The sequence below is a fragment of the Trachurus japonicus genome, chromosome 5 (genome assembly GCF_045865225.1).
Source record: "Trachurus japonicus isolate A0001 chromosome 5, Traja_1.0".
NCBI classification, from domain to species: Eukaryota; Metazoa; Chordata; class Actinopteri; order Carangiformes; family Carangidae; genus Trachurus; species Trachurus japonicus.
Genome location: NC_140911.1, coordinates 33,418,077 through 33,436,058, shown reverse-complemented (window position 1 = coordinate 33,436,058; position 17,982 = coordinate 33,418,077). Strand labels below are relative to the sequence as shown.

General features: G+C 42.2%; 1 protein-coding gene across 4 annotated transcripts in view; it reads left to right on the top strand.

Annotated features, from left to right (window-relative positions):
* The first annotated feature begins 878 nt into the window (after positions 1-878).
* kif5ab (kinesin family member 5A, b) overlaps positions 879-17,982 on the top strand; it is a 62,888-nt gene continuing 45,784 nt past the window's right edge. For all 4 annotated transcript variants that reach the window (XM_085777611.1, XM_085777609.1, XM_085777612.1 and 1 more), the window contains exon 1: positions 879-1,454. In XM_085777611.1, coding sequence (XP_085633737.1) covers positions 1,329-1,454 — 126 coding nt within the window. In that variant the 5' untranslated portion in view covers positions 879-1,328. The remainder of the gene's footprint in view (positions 1,455-17,982) is intronic.

The window sequence follows — 17,982 nt, the reverse complement described above, 5'->3', positions numbered from 1 at the left end:
ATTTTCTGTAGCTACGTGGTTGAATTGTCACACGGTGGCGCTAAAGGCACGTGCAAACAATCTGTTCACACAGTCTATGCAAACAACTTAATCAATGGACCAAAGATGGTCGATAAGAAGATGTTTCACTCTGTTAGAAAAATAATAATTCACCGTTCATTCGTGTGCAAGTGTGTGGAAATAATAGACACAACACATCGTGTTTTATAACATTGTTATACATACAAATAATGTAGCATCATTAGTATGACACATTAACTATTCATTTGATAGCTAGCCTACATGTCTGTCGCACAGCAGTGGCTAGTCATGTTTGAACAGCTGCCACAGAGTGATGGACAAATGAAAATATAATTTGTGGAATCAGCTCCACTTATCTCCTTTGACAACCAGGGATTTTCTCATAAGCTTCAACTGCTGAACAGATAAATCTTTTCATTTGTAGGTCTATTCCTTTGGGCTGCAACATTTTTTCCCTAACTTGTCTTTATGATGTTTGAAGTCTGCTGGTTCCCTGTAAGTGATCCATTAGTTGAGAGCCCTTTAAATTTCCCAGCAGACACGATGGAGCCTGTGGTTCCCACATCCCAACCCAGTCATGCAAAACAGCATTACCATGGCGACCAGTCTGGCGCACCCCTGCTAAAAGGAGAGAGAGAGAGATAGTCCAGTGGCCTACAGTTAAGCTCCCAATGCTGTCAGCTTTTGTGTATGTTACTGGCATTTGGTTAAACAAAAGGTGCCACAACTTCTAGTAGCCTATGTAAAGTCAGTGTAATTGTGGTAGTGGGAAAAAGAGGCAGAGTCGGAGCTCCTCTCCTCGCTGCTCAGTGGTGCTGATGAGAGAGGATTGGAGTCGCTACTTTACCACGCCCCGCCCCCAGTGAGAGAGAGCACGGATGACAGTGATGCAAGGCATGCTCCTGAGGAGCCTGCAGCCTCTCCAGACACTGTCGACCGGACCAGTGTGGACTCTACTCCTCGGTTTACAACTCTCCATTTGTTGCCCACAGCTCACCTGCACCTGAGTTCCGGTTGTGGATATTTTAACAAGAAACACTCTCAAAGGGACTTTTTTTTGTCCACGTTTTATATTTCTTCAATGAATTTGGCTGTAGCCTACTATCTCCCAAAACTCGTTGTAGTCCATTCTTCCAAATGCCTCGCCTGCTAGTCTCGCTTTGCATGTGGGTATAACCGAAGGTTTCAGCCTGTGTACGGGTGGTTTGCGGGAAAACATCGGATTTTTTTTTAATAATCTCTTTTTTTATAGGCTGTATAAATTCCTCTTTCTCTTTTGGGAGCGCGTATACATTTTTTTCCACACAATGGCCGATAATGCAGAATGCAATATCAAGGTGTTGTGTCGATTTCGTCCATTGAACAAATCTGAAATTATCCGGGGAGATAAGTTCATCCCAGTATTTCAAGGAGAAGACACAGTCATCCTCGGGGTAAGTTCTCTCTAAAGGTCCCTCCTTTTTTAATGTTGTCACCTTTCCGTGCAGTCCATGGACGCAGACGCTGGCACTTAACATCTAGCACACACACACACACACACATAAAAAAAAGACTGGCCAGACAAGCTTCAAGGCTTCTGACTGGGATCAAACTAAGTATAGCCTATCAATATTCTGATCAGCGTGTTGCATCATTCAGGTGTGCTGCTGGCACTACCAGGCACCAAGGCTTCCCAAAACCCTGTCATTAAGGCTGAGCCTTGCAGAAAATACAGTGTAGATCAAAATGATGAACAGGGGCTCAGGTCATGTTTTTTTTGACATTTTGCCAGCACCACCTCTCTGTTTTTGAAATTTAGCACAAGATCAATAAATTCCACAAGCCTGGGCTGAGCCAACATGATGAATGAAAAAAAAGAACTCTTAAAAATGCATTTTGACTCCACCTTTTCTGATCCCACACTGGGCCCTATTATTTCTTTCCTCTGGTATTCATCTGCTGAATCTTTGGTGTGCTTTCCTGCCTCAGAAGATCATGCAGGATTGATTGATGTTGTTGATGGTCCTTGAAGACAGCCTTTAATACGCCAGTGAATTATCAGGTGCTGCAGATCTAATAAGAGTCATAATTCTGCTCTGTGGGGTTTTTTCCTGTCCAGCAAATAGATCTTGGCTTTATCTCAGCGCAAACCGAATAGCAGCTGATGATTACAGTGAAAATGAACCAAGCTATAAAATGTTTATCAGAGTGATGAATACGAGCTTGAGGCTGAGGTTAACAGTGTGTTTGCGAACCCTTCACCGTTGACATTTTGAGCTAAATAAGTGGCCTGCAGGAGCAAGATTAGAGCGCACTATGCAAATGTTCTCATTGTTTAGATGTAAAGCACATTAGGGCCGACACTAACACATCCACACACATTATACAACAGAAATTGACCTGCATGCATTTACAGAAGCACACAGAGAGAGAGAGAGAGAGAGAGAGAGAGAGAGAGAGAATAATCCACACCCATTTGGCCCTAGGGTTGACTTCCAGTGATGATGAAGACAGCAGAAAATCCCTATCAGTTTACTTTACAGTCCCACACCTGCATGAACACACTTGGCACGCGCACACACACACACTGAAATGCAAGATGCTGGCTGGGTAGATACTGTGTCCCTGTGTGTGACTGCCTTGTGTGTCTGGGCTGTAGCAGCAGGGTGTCTTCCAGGCAGAATGGTGGCTCATTATCACATTATTTTGATGCTGTTTGAGGATGGCAAGGTTGGCATTACAACTGTGTGGCATCAGTCATTCTTGCATCAGTCATGGCAACTGCGAAAATGTATTCTGGGTAATTTTTGGAGACAGTTGTTGAGGCATTCAGTTAATTTAAACACCCATTCTGCATCCCAGAATTTTACACAAGGCCCCGACTCACTCTCTGGGATGATTTATTTATTTAATGTCCGTGCTTCTGTGTCATTACAGTTGTAATGTGTCTGACAGGAAATGCATATTTCATTTTAGAGACAATGAGAGGCTGTGACTGCGTTCAAAAATGAAGTGAAATCATATAATCTAGTTAAGGGAGCTATGATGTGTCACTGTGACAATACACATGACACACACATTACGCAGCTGTTGTGTCTGTGTGGTAGGTGGAGCCTCCAAACTGATCATATCCAGAAACAAAAGCATGCACTTCAGTACTTTCTGTATGTTTCCAGTCATTTGATGCACTAACTGCCCCTCAGTTTCTCTCTATTTGGATGAATGTAATCACAAAAGCATATGTGCATGGTTTCCATCTTTGTAAATGTAATTACTTGGGAGGCTTGCAGGCTGTGAGGGGCTTTTAGCCATGCAAATGTCTTAAGTGTGCGTGTGTGTTTTCCTTTTCTTGTAGCTCTGGAAGACTCTCTGAGGAAGTTGTAAAAAAAAAAAAACCAGATATGTCTCCAGAGAGTTTGAAATGCTGCGGCCGTCAGATTTGATCAGGATTTAAAATATCAGGCCAGCGGGGGAAGCAGGGACGCTGCGGCGACCCTGTAGAAACAGCTAAGCACTTGCATTCTCACGTTTGATAAATACAATTCTCGGCTGTGCAGCGCTGATGGCCCCACATTTGTCTCCTCAAAGAAGGCTAAGCCCAGAACTTGTTGACTGACAGAGGCAATGATTGCAGTAGTTGAGTGATGGTCCGGCTGCACCTGAGTGGCAGACAGGAGGAGACTTTGGAGAGATTGTGGATTGGGTTTGGGTTCTCTGAATTGATGATCAAATGACTGTGGGGTCCCGAAAAACATTGTAAACAGGTGAGGTGTGACAGGACAGGTGTGCTGTCCAGAGAGACACTGAGGACTTGAATCAACTCTATGATGACTTGTCCTTGACATTGACATTAACTTGAACATTAGCTATGCATCCTTGTCAGCATCAAGATTCAAGATTACATTTCGCTTTTTTGATGAGTATGACACGATGAGTAACACACAGATATTATATTCATATTAATTACATAGTTCATTCAAGTTTTCTGAGCCCCTATATGAAGCAGGTTTGAAGCAGGGAAGACCCCAAAGGTATTGAATTGATCAATGTTGCATTTATATGTGGTGAAATCAATGTAAAATTTTAGGGAAAGCTCGTGCTATTTTCTTTCAGGAGTTACACAGCATTACTCAAAAGCACCATGAATTGATTTTGCCTTTGACATTATAATAATTTTATACAGTAGCTAGTGAGCAAACATTTGCCAGTTTGTATCCAGGAGACACAGAGAAACATTTGCCCCCTTAAGGAGTTTCTTGCCACTTGGATGTTTTGCTCTCCACCAACTCCAGGGGGGAAATACCTCTTTAGATTCAGCTCCTCTGCTGAGTTCACCAGCTGGATGTACAGTTGGTTTGTCTACCTTTTAAATCTGGCCTGGTAGCGGACAGTGGTTTGTATGCTGTGGCTGGAAATGAGTCTGGTGAAAGCAATGCCATTGAAACAAACAAGAAAGCAAGCTTAAACCATACGTCCTTTGGGAGATAATTGCAATCACTTTCTAGCTTGAGATTATTGATCTTTTTGATGTGATATTGGAGACAAACGTGAGTCACATGAACTCATTGCATGTGCACTTGCATTTCATCCCCAGGATTTAAAGAGGAACTATGCAGGATTTTTACCTTAACTATGCAACCTTTTTTACCTTAATATAACAGCTGTGGAGTAATTGTGATGGTTAAATAAATGACTTGTAACTTGTTTCAGGGAGGAGGGTTAGCAACACAGAAGCAAAGAGAGTGGACTTGCATAGTTTCCCTTTAAAGAGGAAATATGTAACTATGTTTTGCTAACCCTCCTCCTGTGCATTTGTTTACAATGAAGCCATCAAGAAATCAATCAATAGAGCAGTAGGTAACGTATCATATATGATGTTACAATGTGTATATTTGTGTAGTTTAATCTGTCATAAACAAGACATTACTGGTTATGGGACTAGAGCTGGGATGCCGGAATGGCGGCCCCAATCTTGCAAAGTTGGTTTTCAGCCCAGCCCAGAGACTCAATAAGTGACACACACGTTGAGGGCAGAGAGCCTCCATTCTCCCTCATAACAAGTTAAGCCATTTATTAAACCATCACAATTATTCCAAAGCTGTTTAATTACGGTAAAAATGTAGCATAATTAAGCTACAAATCCTGCAGAGTTCCTTCAGCTTAGCTTCAGCTCCAGCCTCAACAGACCTATGCTACAGCCACTTGACACCAGTATAGCGAGGACTCACTGCTGTTTCTAGAGCAGCACTGCTACAATAGTGCAACAGGCATACTGACTACGGAGCAGAATCTCTCAATCAACCCTGAACCCATTGATACAGCAAAGGTTTGATCAACAAAAGAAGTGCATGTGCTGGAATGAAACACAGAAAAAAACTGGAAAATCTTTCACTCCGCATCCACAAGCGAGACAGTCGGTTTTTCTTAGCAGCTGCTTGAAGCACTTTGAGAGGTTGACACACTATTTTTCCCATGGGTAATTTTAATGGCAGCAGCGATACGTTACATCCTGCACCTGTGTGACACAAAAATGAATGTGTTTATTATTATTATTAGTTTCTTCCTCGTGTGCCTTTTCATCTCGCGTGCTAGGCCACCTGTGGAGCCCCGCGGGGCTGCGCGGCTGTATGTGCCAGCAATAACCGAACCCACTCCGCCACATGGACGGCCTCGAGGCCTTTGTGTCTTCAGGTTCAGCTGTCTCTAGTATTTCACTGTCTGGACTCTGGAATAACGTTGCGTCACAGGGACCAGATTGTCCCTCCAAATCTCCTGGCAGGCGAAAAAGACTGCCACGATGAATCACGCCTTGGATTCAGTTCTATGAATAAATAAATCATCATGGCTGACTGAAAGGCAGCAAGAGATGGGATTTTTTCTTCTTCGCTTTCAGGCGATTACATATAGATATCACATGCAAGTGCAATATGAACTGTACACAGGCTAGGCGTATAAATAATAGATCGTATATGCATAATATGCATCATACCAGTGGCAGTATGTGATGATTAGATACATATTAAGTGTCCGTATGGAAAATAAATCTGTGCTTTTCCCCACCATGATTGTTGTTGTTTATTATTTTTAAGCTGCAAAAGCTTCACTGGTGCTCAAGAGGATAAACAGCATCATTTTCATTCCATTTGTCCAAAATGAAATAATTTTATGGTTCATTTGGCTGCCGATGTTCCAAACCGTTGTGATTATTTTTAGCTGCACGCTTGGGCTGAGTTTAACTTAAGGGGGAGAGGGAGTATGACACAACTTGTTAACACAGAGCATTAGATCCCTCTGCATTTTCCAAGCATAACTGTTTTTTGAGATTTAAATCTCCACGGTGGATTTGCTCGTCAGTGTCGCGTACTGTAAACCATAGGTCGTCGTGTCACTGAAGCCATGGGTCGCTCTTATCGTGGGCCATTACTTTCCTGTATCAGAGGTACATTTTAATGAGGCTGCGTCCCGGAGATATAGTTTAAGGACCAAAACATGAAAAAAAAAAAGTTTCTTCTCGATGTTTGTTACCCAAACTGTCAGCAATTATCGTGTCAGACGCAGCCTTGGGGTATGAGTGTGTCTGTGTGTGTATGTTGTGTGGTTGTGCTATGACTATATAGTTTGCAAAACTCATTACATCAAGCCTGTAACCTCCACACTGACCTCCCTGTCACGGTCATATGGAACTGTTTGATTTTTTTTCCTTTTGGTTGACTGTGATAAATAGGAAGGAGGGTCAACTTGTTTACACTGAACTGGGCCCCTCCACTGACATTAGTGAACTCAATTGAAATGTGCACATCGAGGCGCTATTGATTCTCTATTTTCTGCCCACCATTTATAATTCTATGGATTACCTCTCCCTGGCGGCTGCTCTCTTGAGTGCTTACAAGTCTTCTATAGAAACTCCATGATGCTAACGGCTGCTGTTGTCACAGTTGTGAAATACATACACCTTGTTTACTTTTGTGGGAAGAATAGAGGATTAGAGGAGCCCTGTCAAAAGGTTCACCGAAATGGAGTATATTTTGCACTTAAGCTCACAATTCTCATTGGGGCTTTGCTCTCTCTGCAAGAAAGCACCGAATTTCTCATTCTGAGATTAATGAAAAAGAACTCAGATCATAAGGTGTGTTACTCTAGCAGAAAATAGGCGTGCAGTATCATTTGGAATTAACCGATTATTCATCAGAAGCCACTTAATTTTCAAAGAAGCCTGATCTCCAATGGGGCTGCGGCTCTTCTTCCTATCGTGCACGGCTGAGAGCTCATTCTCTTTTCTCCTCCTATCCCCTCCCTTGATTAGGCTCCGAGGTGGAAAACAGGAGAAGAAAACAGCTGCTGTTGAAACAAACTGTTTCCAGAGCATGTCAGGCACCGCGTTGAGTCCTCTACCTGTCTCATACCTTTTGTTATTTATAGTTCCGATGGAGCTCTTTCTCCTCAAGGATATTTCTGTGCAATGGCTTTAACTGTCTGCAAACCAAACAGAATCAGAAATGGAGGTCCAAAGGGCTCCCCTGCTCTTCCACTTTAGCGCTCTAATTCTATCACAGCAGTGCACACACCCTATCCAATTAGGCAGTGTAATGGGATTGCTGTGTAGGGTCAGGGTCTGCACTCATTTTTCCCGTCAGACGCTGCCATCAGAGCGGCCACCACTTGGGATCAGACATCATCTTCCCTCTCTCTTTCTCTTTCTCTCTGTCTACCTCTCTCTTCTTCTATACAAGCTTCACTGTATTTTTTTTTTCTGCCTGGCTGTATTTCATGGTGTAATGATTCCACTCCTCGTTTCCTCATGACTCAGCAGTAGTTTTGGGAAGACGGGTGAGAGAAGAAGTTCGGTGAAGGGAGGGGCTCCTGTCCGTCAGGAATCTGAACATTAAGGGAATTCAAGTGCCAAACTACAAAGTGAGAGGCAGTCTTGCTGAAATAAATTCACCAGTACTCTGTGGCTATCTTGTCTCGCTTTAAACTGTAGAGAGCCTCGTCTAGCTACCAGCAGCCCATACCAATATGGACCGCCAGCTCTCCGTCTCATCTTTTCCCAAATATTAACATTATACCAGCAGCAGTTTTGTCAGCTGCTGCCAGTTCCTTCAGCTCATCTTTATTTTTACTCAGCGTGCACACATGCACGGGGTTAGATAAGCTTGCACCACTTCATCATCACTACCTTTTCTGTGGATTTCTTCCCCCCTTTATGACAGAAGTGGGCTGTGACTACCAGGCTTTTAGCTAGTTAATGGAGCACCCCCCCCCTCATTAGCCAGGGGCCCTGCCCAGGATGCTGCTTGGTCCCCGTGTCCGCCGTCGGCCTCCACGGGCATTACATCGTATAACCAACCGCACATGCTCACGCACGTGTATGCATATGCCGAGACCCCAAGCAGCTGGCGCTATACTGTCCCGCTGATATGGCACATGAAGGAAATCCCTCAGAGGGGAAAGGAGCTTCCCTGCCCTCTGCACGAGCAGGAATTCTGTTTCCCTCGGTTAATCACAGTTCAGTTTATCGAACTGACAGTCGAGAACATGACATCCACTCTAGGTCACCGCCCCCACCTCCCTCTCTCCGTCGCTCCTCTTTCTCAGGGGAGCCATGCTTTCAAGCACATTTTTCTTTACAGTTTTTTGATCCTGTTTAATCTAATTTGCCCTGATTTTATTTAAACTACAACAGAGAGACTTGGAAGATCTTGGCAAACATCAATTTCAAGCTTATTTTAATCTTACCGTGGATCAGGATTGGTCCCAGTCCAGACTTTAAAAAACACTTCCTCGGGCTACAGCACCAGGAGGCTGTGTCTTTGTGGCTCCCAGTCGACACATCAATAATCACAACACACTGAATTTTTTACCTCCACCTTCCTATTTCTAATTAATTCAGTTTTATGCGTACCTTTCTTTCTCTTTGGGTTCTTTTATTATCCACATTACGTCCCTGCACAGCTCAGTCGTAAATGGTGGCAGAATTACAACAAGAATTCACACAACCGCGTTGTTGATTTTTAGAGCAAATTTAAATCATTTCTCACTACTAGTTCTTGGATTGCTTTCTTTTCCACTCGGCCATTCCCCACTGGGTTTAATAATTGCTGGCAGCGTACACAAGTTGAGAGAAATGTGTGCCACATTTCGACGGCTTCTTCTGTGCTACACTTCTAAAGTCTAATTTATTATTCATTCACTGGCACATGTGGTCATTAACAGGGCTCATGCAAATGGTGCCACGTAGCTCATTGGCAAAAGTGGAAAACTGCATGTGTCTTCCTCTGGCACTTTTGAGGATCAGTCACAGTGTTCAGCCTCTGGATTCAGATTTAATTGGAGCTGTGGACCAGCACCACACAAAGTCTCTATTTCGACTTGGCACAGAGGTAGACGTGTCTGCGGCTGTTGCATCCTAAGTTGCCTGCATTATCATTTCATCGGAGCATTACCTCTCGACAGTTGGCTCATGGCATGGGTTTATGCACTAATTGAATTATTGGTAGAGAGGGATCGATGGCTCAGTTAAGAGCTTTCTTTCTGCTTCACTATCAAAATGAGTAAGGGAACAGTGGGCCCCCTTTTTGACAAGAAAACATACGGATAAAATTAAACTAGTGATGAATTGATGCATTGCCTGTTCCCTCAGTGTTAAGTGGATTACTTTGCACATTTGGAGCTAAATCAACACTTTGGCATGGTGCTTTTTGAACGTAAACTGTGTGAAAAACAAGATTTCTCCCTTTTCCTATTTTGCGGGAGCGAGGCAGACAGAGACAAAGCTGCTGCCACGAGTTATCTCGCATCCTGTGTGAATTAATTTTGGCTACGATTTGCTTGTGCACAGGTTGAGCTGAAAGCATGTGGCTGCTGGCTGAAATGGAGATATGACCATGACAGACCTCAGTCAGATATTTCCTTTGACATCAAATATTCCCTTTGAGATGAAGAACAGCTAATAGCAGGGCTCTCAGACTGTCTCGGGTTTTGATCGAAGCTCTTAGCTCCAGGCTGAGGGTGGGCTGTTCTCAATTCATGTCAGACAACTCATTTCTCTCTCAAAGTGGGTTTTTTTTTTTTTTTGTGGGATTTCTATAAATCTATAACATAAACACCTGGAAGGCATGCGAAGGATGGAGACCCAATCAAACGTGACATTGTGGGCAAGCACTGAAACCTTCAGAGTGTCATTTAGATGATGAGGTGTCTCCTCACTTCTTCCTGCTCGCCTCCCTTTGTTTTATCCTCTGGGTCTCTGCGGTGCATTAGCAGTCTATTTGAACTAGGTAGGCTATAGCTTTCTGTGTGCTTTGCTGTTAGTGGATGTTCTGACCTCTCCTGGGTGTAGGCTATAGTGTGTGTATGTGTTAAGCTCTTTTCTGCTCCTAGTGTCAATATAACAGTTGTTTCAAATACTATTGAAAATTCTTTGGGGGACACTGATAATAGCTTTCTTGCAGAGCTCCCTGGGAACAGCAATATGCACTTTTTTAAAATTATGATTAAAAACATAACACATAATCCTAAACAATATTCGATACTTCCACTTTCTCGAAGCATAAAAGTATCTGAGCTTGTGCATCTTGATTGATGGCCGTGATCGTGTGCAGTCACGTGATTGCGGGGTCGCCAGAAATTTGTAATGTCAAAATGGGGTCACAAGCCAAAAAAGGTTGGGAACCACTACTTTAGTCCATGTGAAGCCCCTTATAAACACACAGATCACTGTTTTAACACTTAAACTGTAAATCAAACACACAAAATATAACATGGTAACTGGTGAGCTTTGGAGTTGCAGATTGTTGTTTGCCTGGATTCCCTGCTTTCCATTTCCCCAGTTAAGTGTTTTTCAATCTTCTCAAACATGGAGCGAGCAAGATAAGTTAAGTGTTTAATATTCATTCAAATAGATGCAGAGATATGAACAATTGTAGTTTCCATGTTGCAGAATGAAATTTAAAACTCAATTTGAAGTCAGTAATAACCAGTGGTATAAGTAAACAAGATTTGCTAATCTACACTAGCTTTTCAGGTTTCTGAATTCCAGTGCTACAAACAAACACATTTTGATCTGAAGTATTGAGGTTCAACATGGAGTAACAGAAAAGAGGCAGGTCGAGCTGCTGTGGCACTTCTGGAGTGGTGTTATTTTCTAAGACTAAGAATATTTTTTCACTTTGTTTATTGCTGTCTTTCTTTCTATTTGAGTCTATTATTTTTGTCATTTCCTGGCTCTCGTCTCAGTTTATCTGTCATGGTTCGCGTTCAGTCACTGTCTTCCCACTGTCTCTCCCTGCATGTGTCGTCCTGAACTAACAGTGTCGACGTGACTCCGAAGCTCCACTTTTCTCACCCTCTCTCACTCCTCGTTGTCCGTAGGGAGGTCAGTGTCGCTCCTATTTTCTGGTTGGAAACTCGGTGAACAAAACTCAATCTTCCCCGTCCCTGAGCTCTCCATTCCTCTCTTCTCCTTCTCCTCTCCTCCTACTCACCCTGATGAATTATGCAGCGTATTCCACTCTGATGGGGAGACTAATTGCTCCATTTCTACGTGTGGATCTTTAATAAACAACTTGACACGGGTAAATAAGTGAAATTATTAGCTGAGTGTTAACAATGTAATGCTGGATGGGTAACTTTGGCTCCCTAAGCAAGCGATTAAGAGAAATAGAGCTCCAAAAATTACAGTGCTAAATACAAGATAGCTGCAAGACAACTCGAAAGAATAAACCACCACCACTGGATCTCGGCGTTCAATCTTCGCTGCTGTATATCCGAGGCAGTGAGAGCCGCTTTTTGCCCTCGAGGCACTGTGCCAGTCGACTCTGCTTGTCTATAGAGTGAATTAGGAGATACAGTAAGATTTGGTAATGTTATGTGACTGGAGCGTTTGCAGTTGCGAGGGGTTTTCTGTTGTCGAGAGAGCTGCTAATGATGCTGTTATCTGGAGCTGGAAGCCTGATTAGCTTGACGGATGCAGCAGACGTTGGCAGCCTGAACTCCTCTCTCCTGTCAGTCTCCCTTGCATGTGGATTTGTGTGTGTGAGGAGAGAGAGAGAGAGAGGAGACTTGATGAGTTTGTGAGGGAGAGACACACACACGGAGTCTGACAGAGACTGAGGCGCAAACACACACATACACATACACGAGACTCTGATAAGACAAAAAACGGGGCCCCCTTCCTCCTTTTCCTCCTCTGCCCTCAGTCAAGCTTACACACCAACTCTAAACCACTGCAAACGAGCCGTGGAGCAAAAAAAAAGTGAGCAGTCGACTGCCTGCCTGACAGTCAGCCCACCAATGTGTAGGAGGAGGAGGAACACATGCCTAATCTCCTTATCTCACCCAGCTCTGCCTTTAAAACATTTAGCTATATGTCTCTGGTTGGTGGGAGGGACATATTGGTTTGAAACTAGATGGAGAGGATGTGACAAGCATTAAAATTCCCTGAATGGAATTGTAATGTACGCGCGTGTGTGCGTGCGTGCATGTTGTTGGAAGGTGTTGTTCCCTCTCAGCAAGTATTGGCAATCAACAAATTCTCACCATATGCAGAGGGAGCTGTCTTCTGTGGTAGCGATTCCTTGCAGGCAATGTAACTGCACCTTTGTCCTTATAAAAAAAAAGAAATGAAGACATTGGTCATTTGTGCAGACACTTAGAGCAGGCTATGCTCACAGTTACTTGACAAGTGACCTTTTACGGCCGTGTGAGTAATGCCTGTTGTCCGTCAGAAGTAGAGGTGAGGTAATTACAGTACAGTGCTGTAAAACCTCACAGAGCAGGGGGCTGTGAATAACGTGTGACTTTGGCATGGCACTCTGCTGTCACTGTCGGTTTTTGTAACCTTGACTGATTTGTTTTGTTTTGTTTGGGCCATTATCATGAGCTTTCTGTAACCTTAGAGATGCCACGTGAGGTTTGTTGTAAACAAAGTTACCTTTTACTGATTTTCAACGTGACGTGAGCATTGCATGCATCCCTGACTTGACTTACTGATGATTCAAAAACTAAACAAGACAGAAACAGAAACCACAAAAACACTTCTCTGTAGCACAGACTATAAGAGTGAAAAGTTCATCCTAAATTCATGATTTTGTGCTGACGTGTTTCCTGTGCTGAAAGTCGTTCTCCTGCATCTTCTTGCTCTTTGTCTGGACATATTTGAACCTTTCACCTTTCCAGCTGTTTGGATGTGTTTCCTCCAATATACTGCAATTTTTTCTGATGAATTGCAGCTGTTTGAATGTGACAGAGTTATATGGTGGATGTGTTCCCCCTGTTATGGGAATTTGGCATTAGCATCCCCAGTCAGACAATCATAAAATACTATACTCCTGGGGTGATCCATCATCAGGTAAAAATGTGTCCAATACTTGGATTTATGACCAGATACATGCAAAAAAAAGAAAGAAAGAAAAAAAAGACTTCCTATTGTCCGCATCTGTTCAGATGGACTGAGCTACTAGCATTGCTTATACGTAGAGTCTCATGATATTGACTTACATCATATGCATTTTGGACTGCACTGATAAACAACCTCCATCCATCCATCCATCCATCCATCCATGTGGATATAATTTATCCATGCAGGGTCATGTGGTCCTTTAGTAAAGGTTAACAGCACTGAGGTTGGCAAACACAAAATTTTGCTTTGTCACTGTGAGTCATTGCCAGTGAATGGTTAAAGGGATAGTTCAACATTTTGGCAAATTGGCCCATTGCCATAATCGCTATAGTCATTCATTAAACTCATCAAATTCAACATCAACTCCACAGCGCTTTTGTAGACAAGTTGTGAGCTGCACAACCACCACGCTATGAGATAATGACGGAACGATACGAAACGGAGCCGTTTTCGAGGTAAATTCATACAAAACCGCTGATGCGCGTTGCGTTCAGGGACAGTTTTTCAGCATTTACCCTGTATTTACCTCGAAAACGGCTCCGTTTCGTATCGTTCCGTCATTATCTCATAGCGTGGTGGTTGTGCAGGTCACAACTTGTCTACAAAAGCGTTTTGGAGTTTTGGGATGTTGAATTTGATGAGTTTAATGAGGGAAACGGGAAGAATAGCTTACACCTACAATTAAAGGTAATGAACCTACTGATATGACTATAGCGATTATGGCAATGGGCCAATTTGCCAAAATGTTGAACTATCCCTTTAAGTTGAAGGTTGCTACACAAGTACCTTTTTTCCTCTGTAAAGCACATTTGATAAATTTACAGTTGGTTCATAAAAAATAATATTGAAACTTCTTCAGTGAGGAAGGAGAAAGGTGAAGATATGTGCAAGCACAGAGCAGCAAGACACAGGCGAGAGACTTTCAGCACAGGAAAGACAGAAAATCTGATCAGAAAATCAGGAAACAGGACACACATTGAAGTTGCTACTATCATAAAAGGTGTATTTTTATTTGGTCCATGGTTGGCTGATTGGCTCACCTAACCTATTTGTAAAAATGACAGGATGCCACTGATTGGATGGATCAAGATTAAACAAATACCTTTAAAACTAATGACATCCCATAGCTGTTATTCAGATGTGCTGAGTTGGTGGCACTGCTATACAGTCATGTAGGACTGTACTGATGGTGTGTATTGTCATTTCATGGCAAGTTATTGTTTGCATACAGACGGAAGTAAAATGTTTGAGCCTAAATGTGTCTGTTCACTGGATTTACCATGTGTGTGAAGCCCATGCCAAGCTCTCTGGTTAGGGAGGGGCCTCTTTGGTCCCCAGGGTCTTAAACCCTACCAGCAGACCCCATCTAAATTCAACAGCCGCATGCTGCAAAACCTTCATCCCTCTCTTTCTTCTTTTGCTTGTTCGTTAGCTAATTCTCTTTTGTCATCACTCGATCGTCTCTCCTGTTGTCTGTTTTCCAATTCCCTCACCTGTCGTTTTTTAGTCTTGATTGCATCCTGCTGTTACTATTGCTCTTTTTGCTGTTGTTTATACCAACGGTGGGAGAAGTGGCTCTCATCATGTCTCCTCGCTGCTGTTATCTGCTTGTGTTTTTCAGCCACCATCGATGAGTCTCACAGTTTCTGTTGATTATTGCGGTTTTTAATTCTCCCTCTCTCTCTCTCTCTTTCTCTTTCTCTGTCTGTCTCCTGATTACTCTCTCTCTCTCTCTTTCACTGCCTGCAACCCACCGCCTATTTGTCTCCTGGCAGACAGCAGCAGATTGCAGGCTGGACACTGGATGTGGGTGTTTGACATAGCACACAAAGCTGAGGGCCATGAACAATGTCTGCATGTACAATAATAATTGGTTATATTATTTGCACACATGCGCATGTACAGACACGCACACACACACACACGTGCACACTCTTTGCTTGCTGTTCCAGTGTTCTACATCGTTGTGCATGTGCATAATTGAAGAGACGTGCCTTAAATTATAGAAACAGACAAACCAGTAAGTGTTTCTATACCTGGCTGCAGGAACTGGTCCGACAGAGAGATGGACATGCAGCTGAGAGCAAACATAATGTCTGGTATATTTACGCTATTATCATATATTTATTCAGCACAAGAGCAGATTTGTACTTTTTAGCGATGGAGCCAGTGGACCAGATGATTGGCAAAGGGCTGTTTTTCATGCAGCTTACATAACTGACTAATTTTATTCACGTCGATGAAGACCACATCACAATTCCCCTCTCTATCTCTCTCATTTAGTATATTTTTGCATTTGCACTCTGTGTTGCATTACAAATGGCTCATTGGGAATTGAGTCAGCTCTAATCAGTTCTGATGGGAAACATGTTAGTACCTGCAGCTGTGATTAATGCACTCAAAAACAAGAAATTAAGAAATAGGGGAGACAGAGAAAATAAATGGAAGCTTGGATTCTGCCTAACGGTCTCCACCCTCTGTCGCAAACAAATTTTATGAAAAGCTTGAACAGTCAAGTGGGTGGTCACTGTGGAAATGTTTCCACTCAGTGATTTACCCTGCAGTAATACAACCAGATTTTCAGCTATAGCTCTTGGGAGTGGCACAAAATTGTGTTTTTTTTTCCTGCCTCTTTAGCGTCAGCTTTTCCTCATGAAAGAATTGTTGAATCAGTCTTTTTTATCAGTTTTGGACTACAGTGATATTATTTACAGTCATGCAGCAGCTACAACCCTCAAACCTCTGGATTCCATTTATCACTCTGCTCTCAGATTTATTACCAGGGATAAATATGACACTCATCATTGTATACTATATGAAAAAGTCTGTTGGTCTTCCCTTTCTGACAGACGCATGAAGCATTGGTATATGTTTATCTTCAAGGCCCTAAGCAGCCCCTATACATTTCATCTCTATTACTGTAGAATGGCGCTCTGGATCTTATTCTACTTGTTCTCGTGGCTTGCTGTTTCTTAAGGTCCCTACATTCAGAGCTTGGTAAATCTGCCTTTTCCTTTGATGCTTCAAACTCGTGGAATATTCTCCAATGGGGCTGGAGAATATTCCCTCTCTTATTCAATTATGTTCTGTTGCTGCTTGTAAACTCGTTGTCCCTGTAAATGAGGGAAACCTCAGTGACCAACAAGTTAAAATAAAGGTTTAAATAAAATAGGTTCATATGGAGGCACCATGTGGACCAAGAGCAAAACACCACCAATAAGCAAAACATCTTGATTCTCTAGAAATCATGTCACACAAGCTCAGTGTATCTCATTATTCTGCTCACAAAATATTTAATTATGACCTTTTTTTATTATTGATGCACAATGTGAGTGTTCACTGTGTTCCAGTGTGCTATGATACCAGGCTGGCAGCATGTTAAACCATGGCAACAGTGAAAGGGCTCTTAAGCTGCTATGCATAACACCAACTGTATCTCATGCATCTTAAAAACAAATTATTTAATTCATATTTAAAGTCATAAAAATATTTCTTGGTTCATATGGATACTGCCCTGCAAAATGCAGTAAAATGCAAAACAGTGACTATGCTAATTTACCCCCACGTTCATGACCTCTCTCCTATAACTAAAAACAACTCTAATTTAATGCATCTTAGGAGCTGAGCTTCATAATTAACACGAGCTAAACCTAATAATAACAGAGAAAAACAAGTAACAGCAGTTAAAGTAGTCCTGATCATTGTAAAAGCCTGGCTCCACACAGAGCAGCAGTAAACTGGCTGCACTGAAATCCATGAGATTTGATGTGGAGCTGTGGGTGAACTACATGACATACAGCTCCAGGCCTGTGTGAGACGCTGATGACTTTATAAACTTTGAGTTTTCATCATTCATTAGTTCCCATAATTAATTATTGATCATACAAACAATAAAATCCTTTCTGTGGCAATTGTAGAAAACCTTGTGCACAAATTGACAGATCAATGCAAAGTGTTAAATTGAATGTGACATGAAAACCAAACTAAACTAATACACTTTTGATCTGAAAAAGGAAACATGATGAATTGTGAATTACATTAAGAAATCACCCATCCTTGAAAGTCTGGCACAGAATGTATTATTCAAGCCAGTGACAAATATGTAATAATATGTGTTAGGGACTTTGTGTCAAGCTTGTTGTTGACTGTGTCTTTTAAAGGGTTGAGTAGCAGGCTCCTATGCAATACTTTCAAGACTGCTGGTGCAGAAATAATTGCTGTTAAGAGCTACCTCCTGTGTCGTATGGCTTTTATGGAAAGGAAAAAAAACATGCATTGACTAAAATGGTTTTTTTTTCATGGCAGATTATGTAATTATGAAAAGCATAAGCATGGATTGGTAAATCCAATCAAAAACAAACAAAACAACATCATCAAAAATAGAGTGTCTGGTAACTTTACCGAGCACCTCTCCCTCTCAGTTTTTGAGTCGAAACAGCTATTCCTTTTTTTAATCCCCCGAGGGATCAATACAGTTTATTTTTAAGGATTAATAATATGTTATTCCCATAAGAGAATTATATTTTCTTTTCCTTGCGCAGGAACAGGAATAGAACAAGACACATGGAGTCAGTATGGATTTA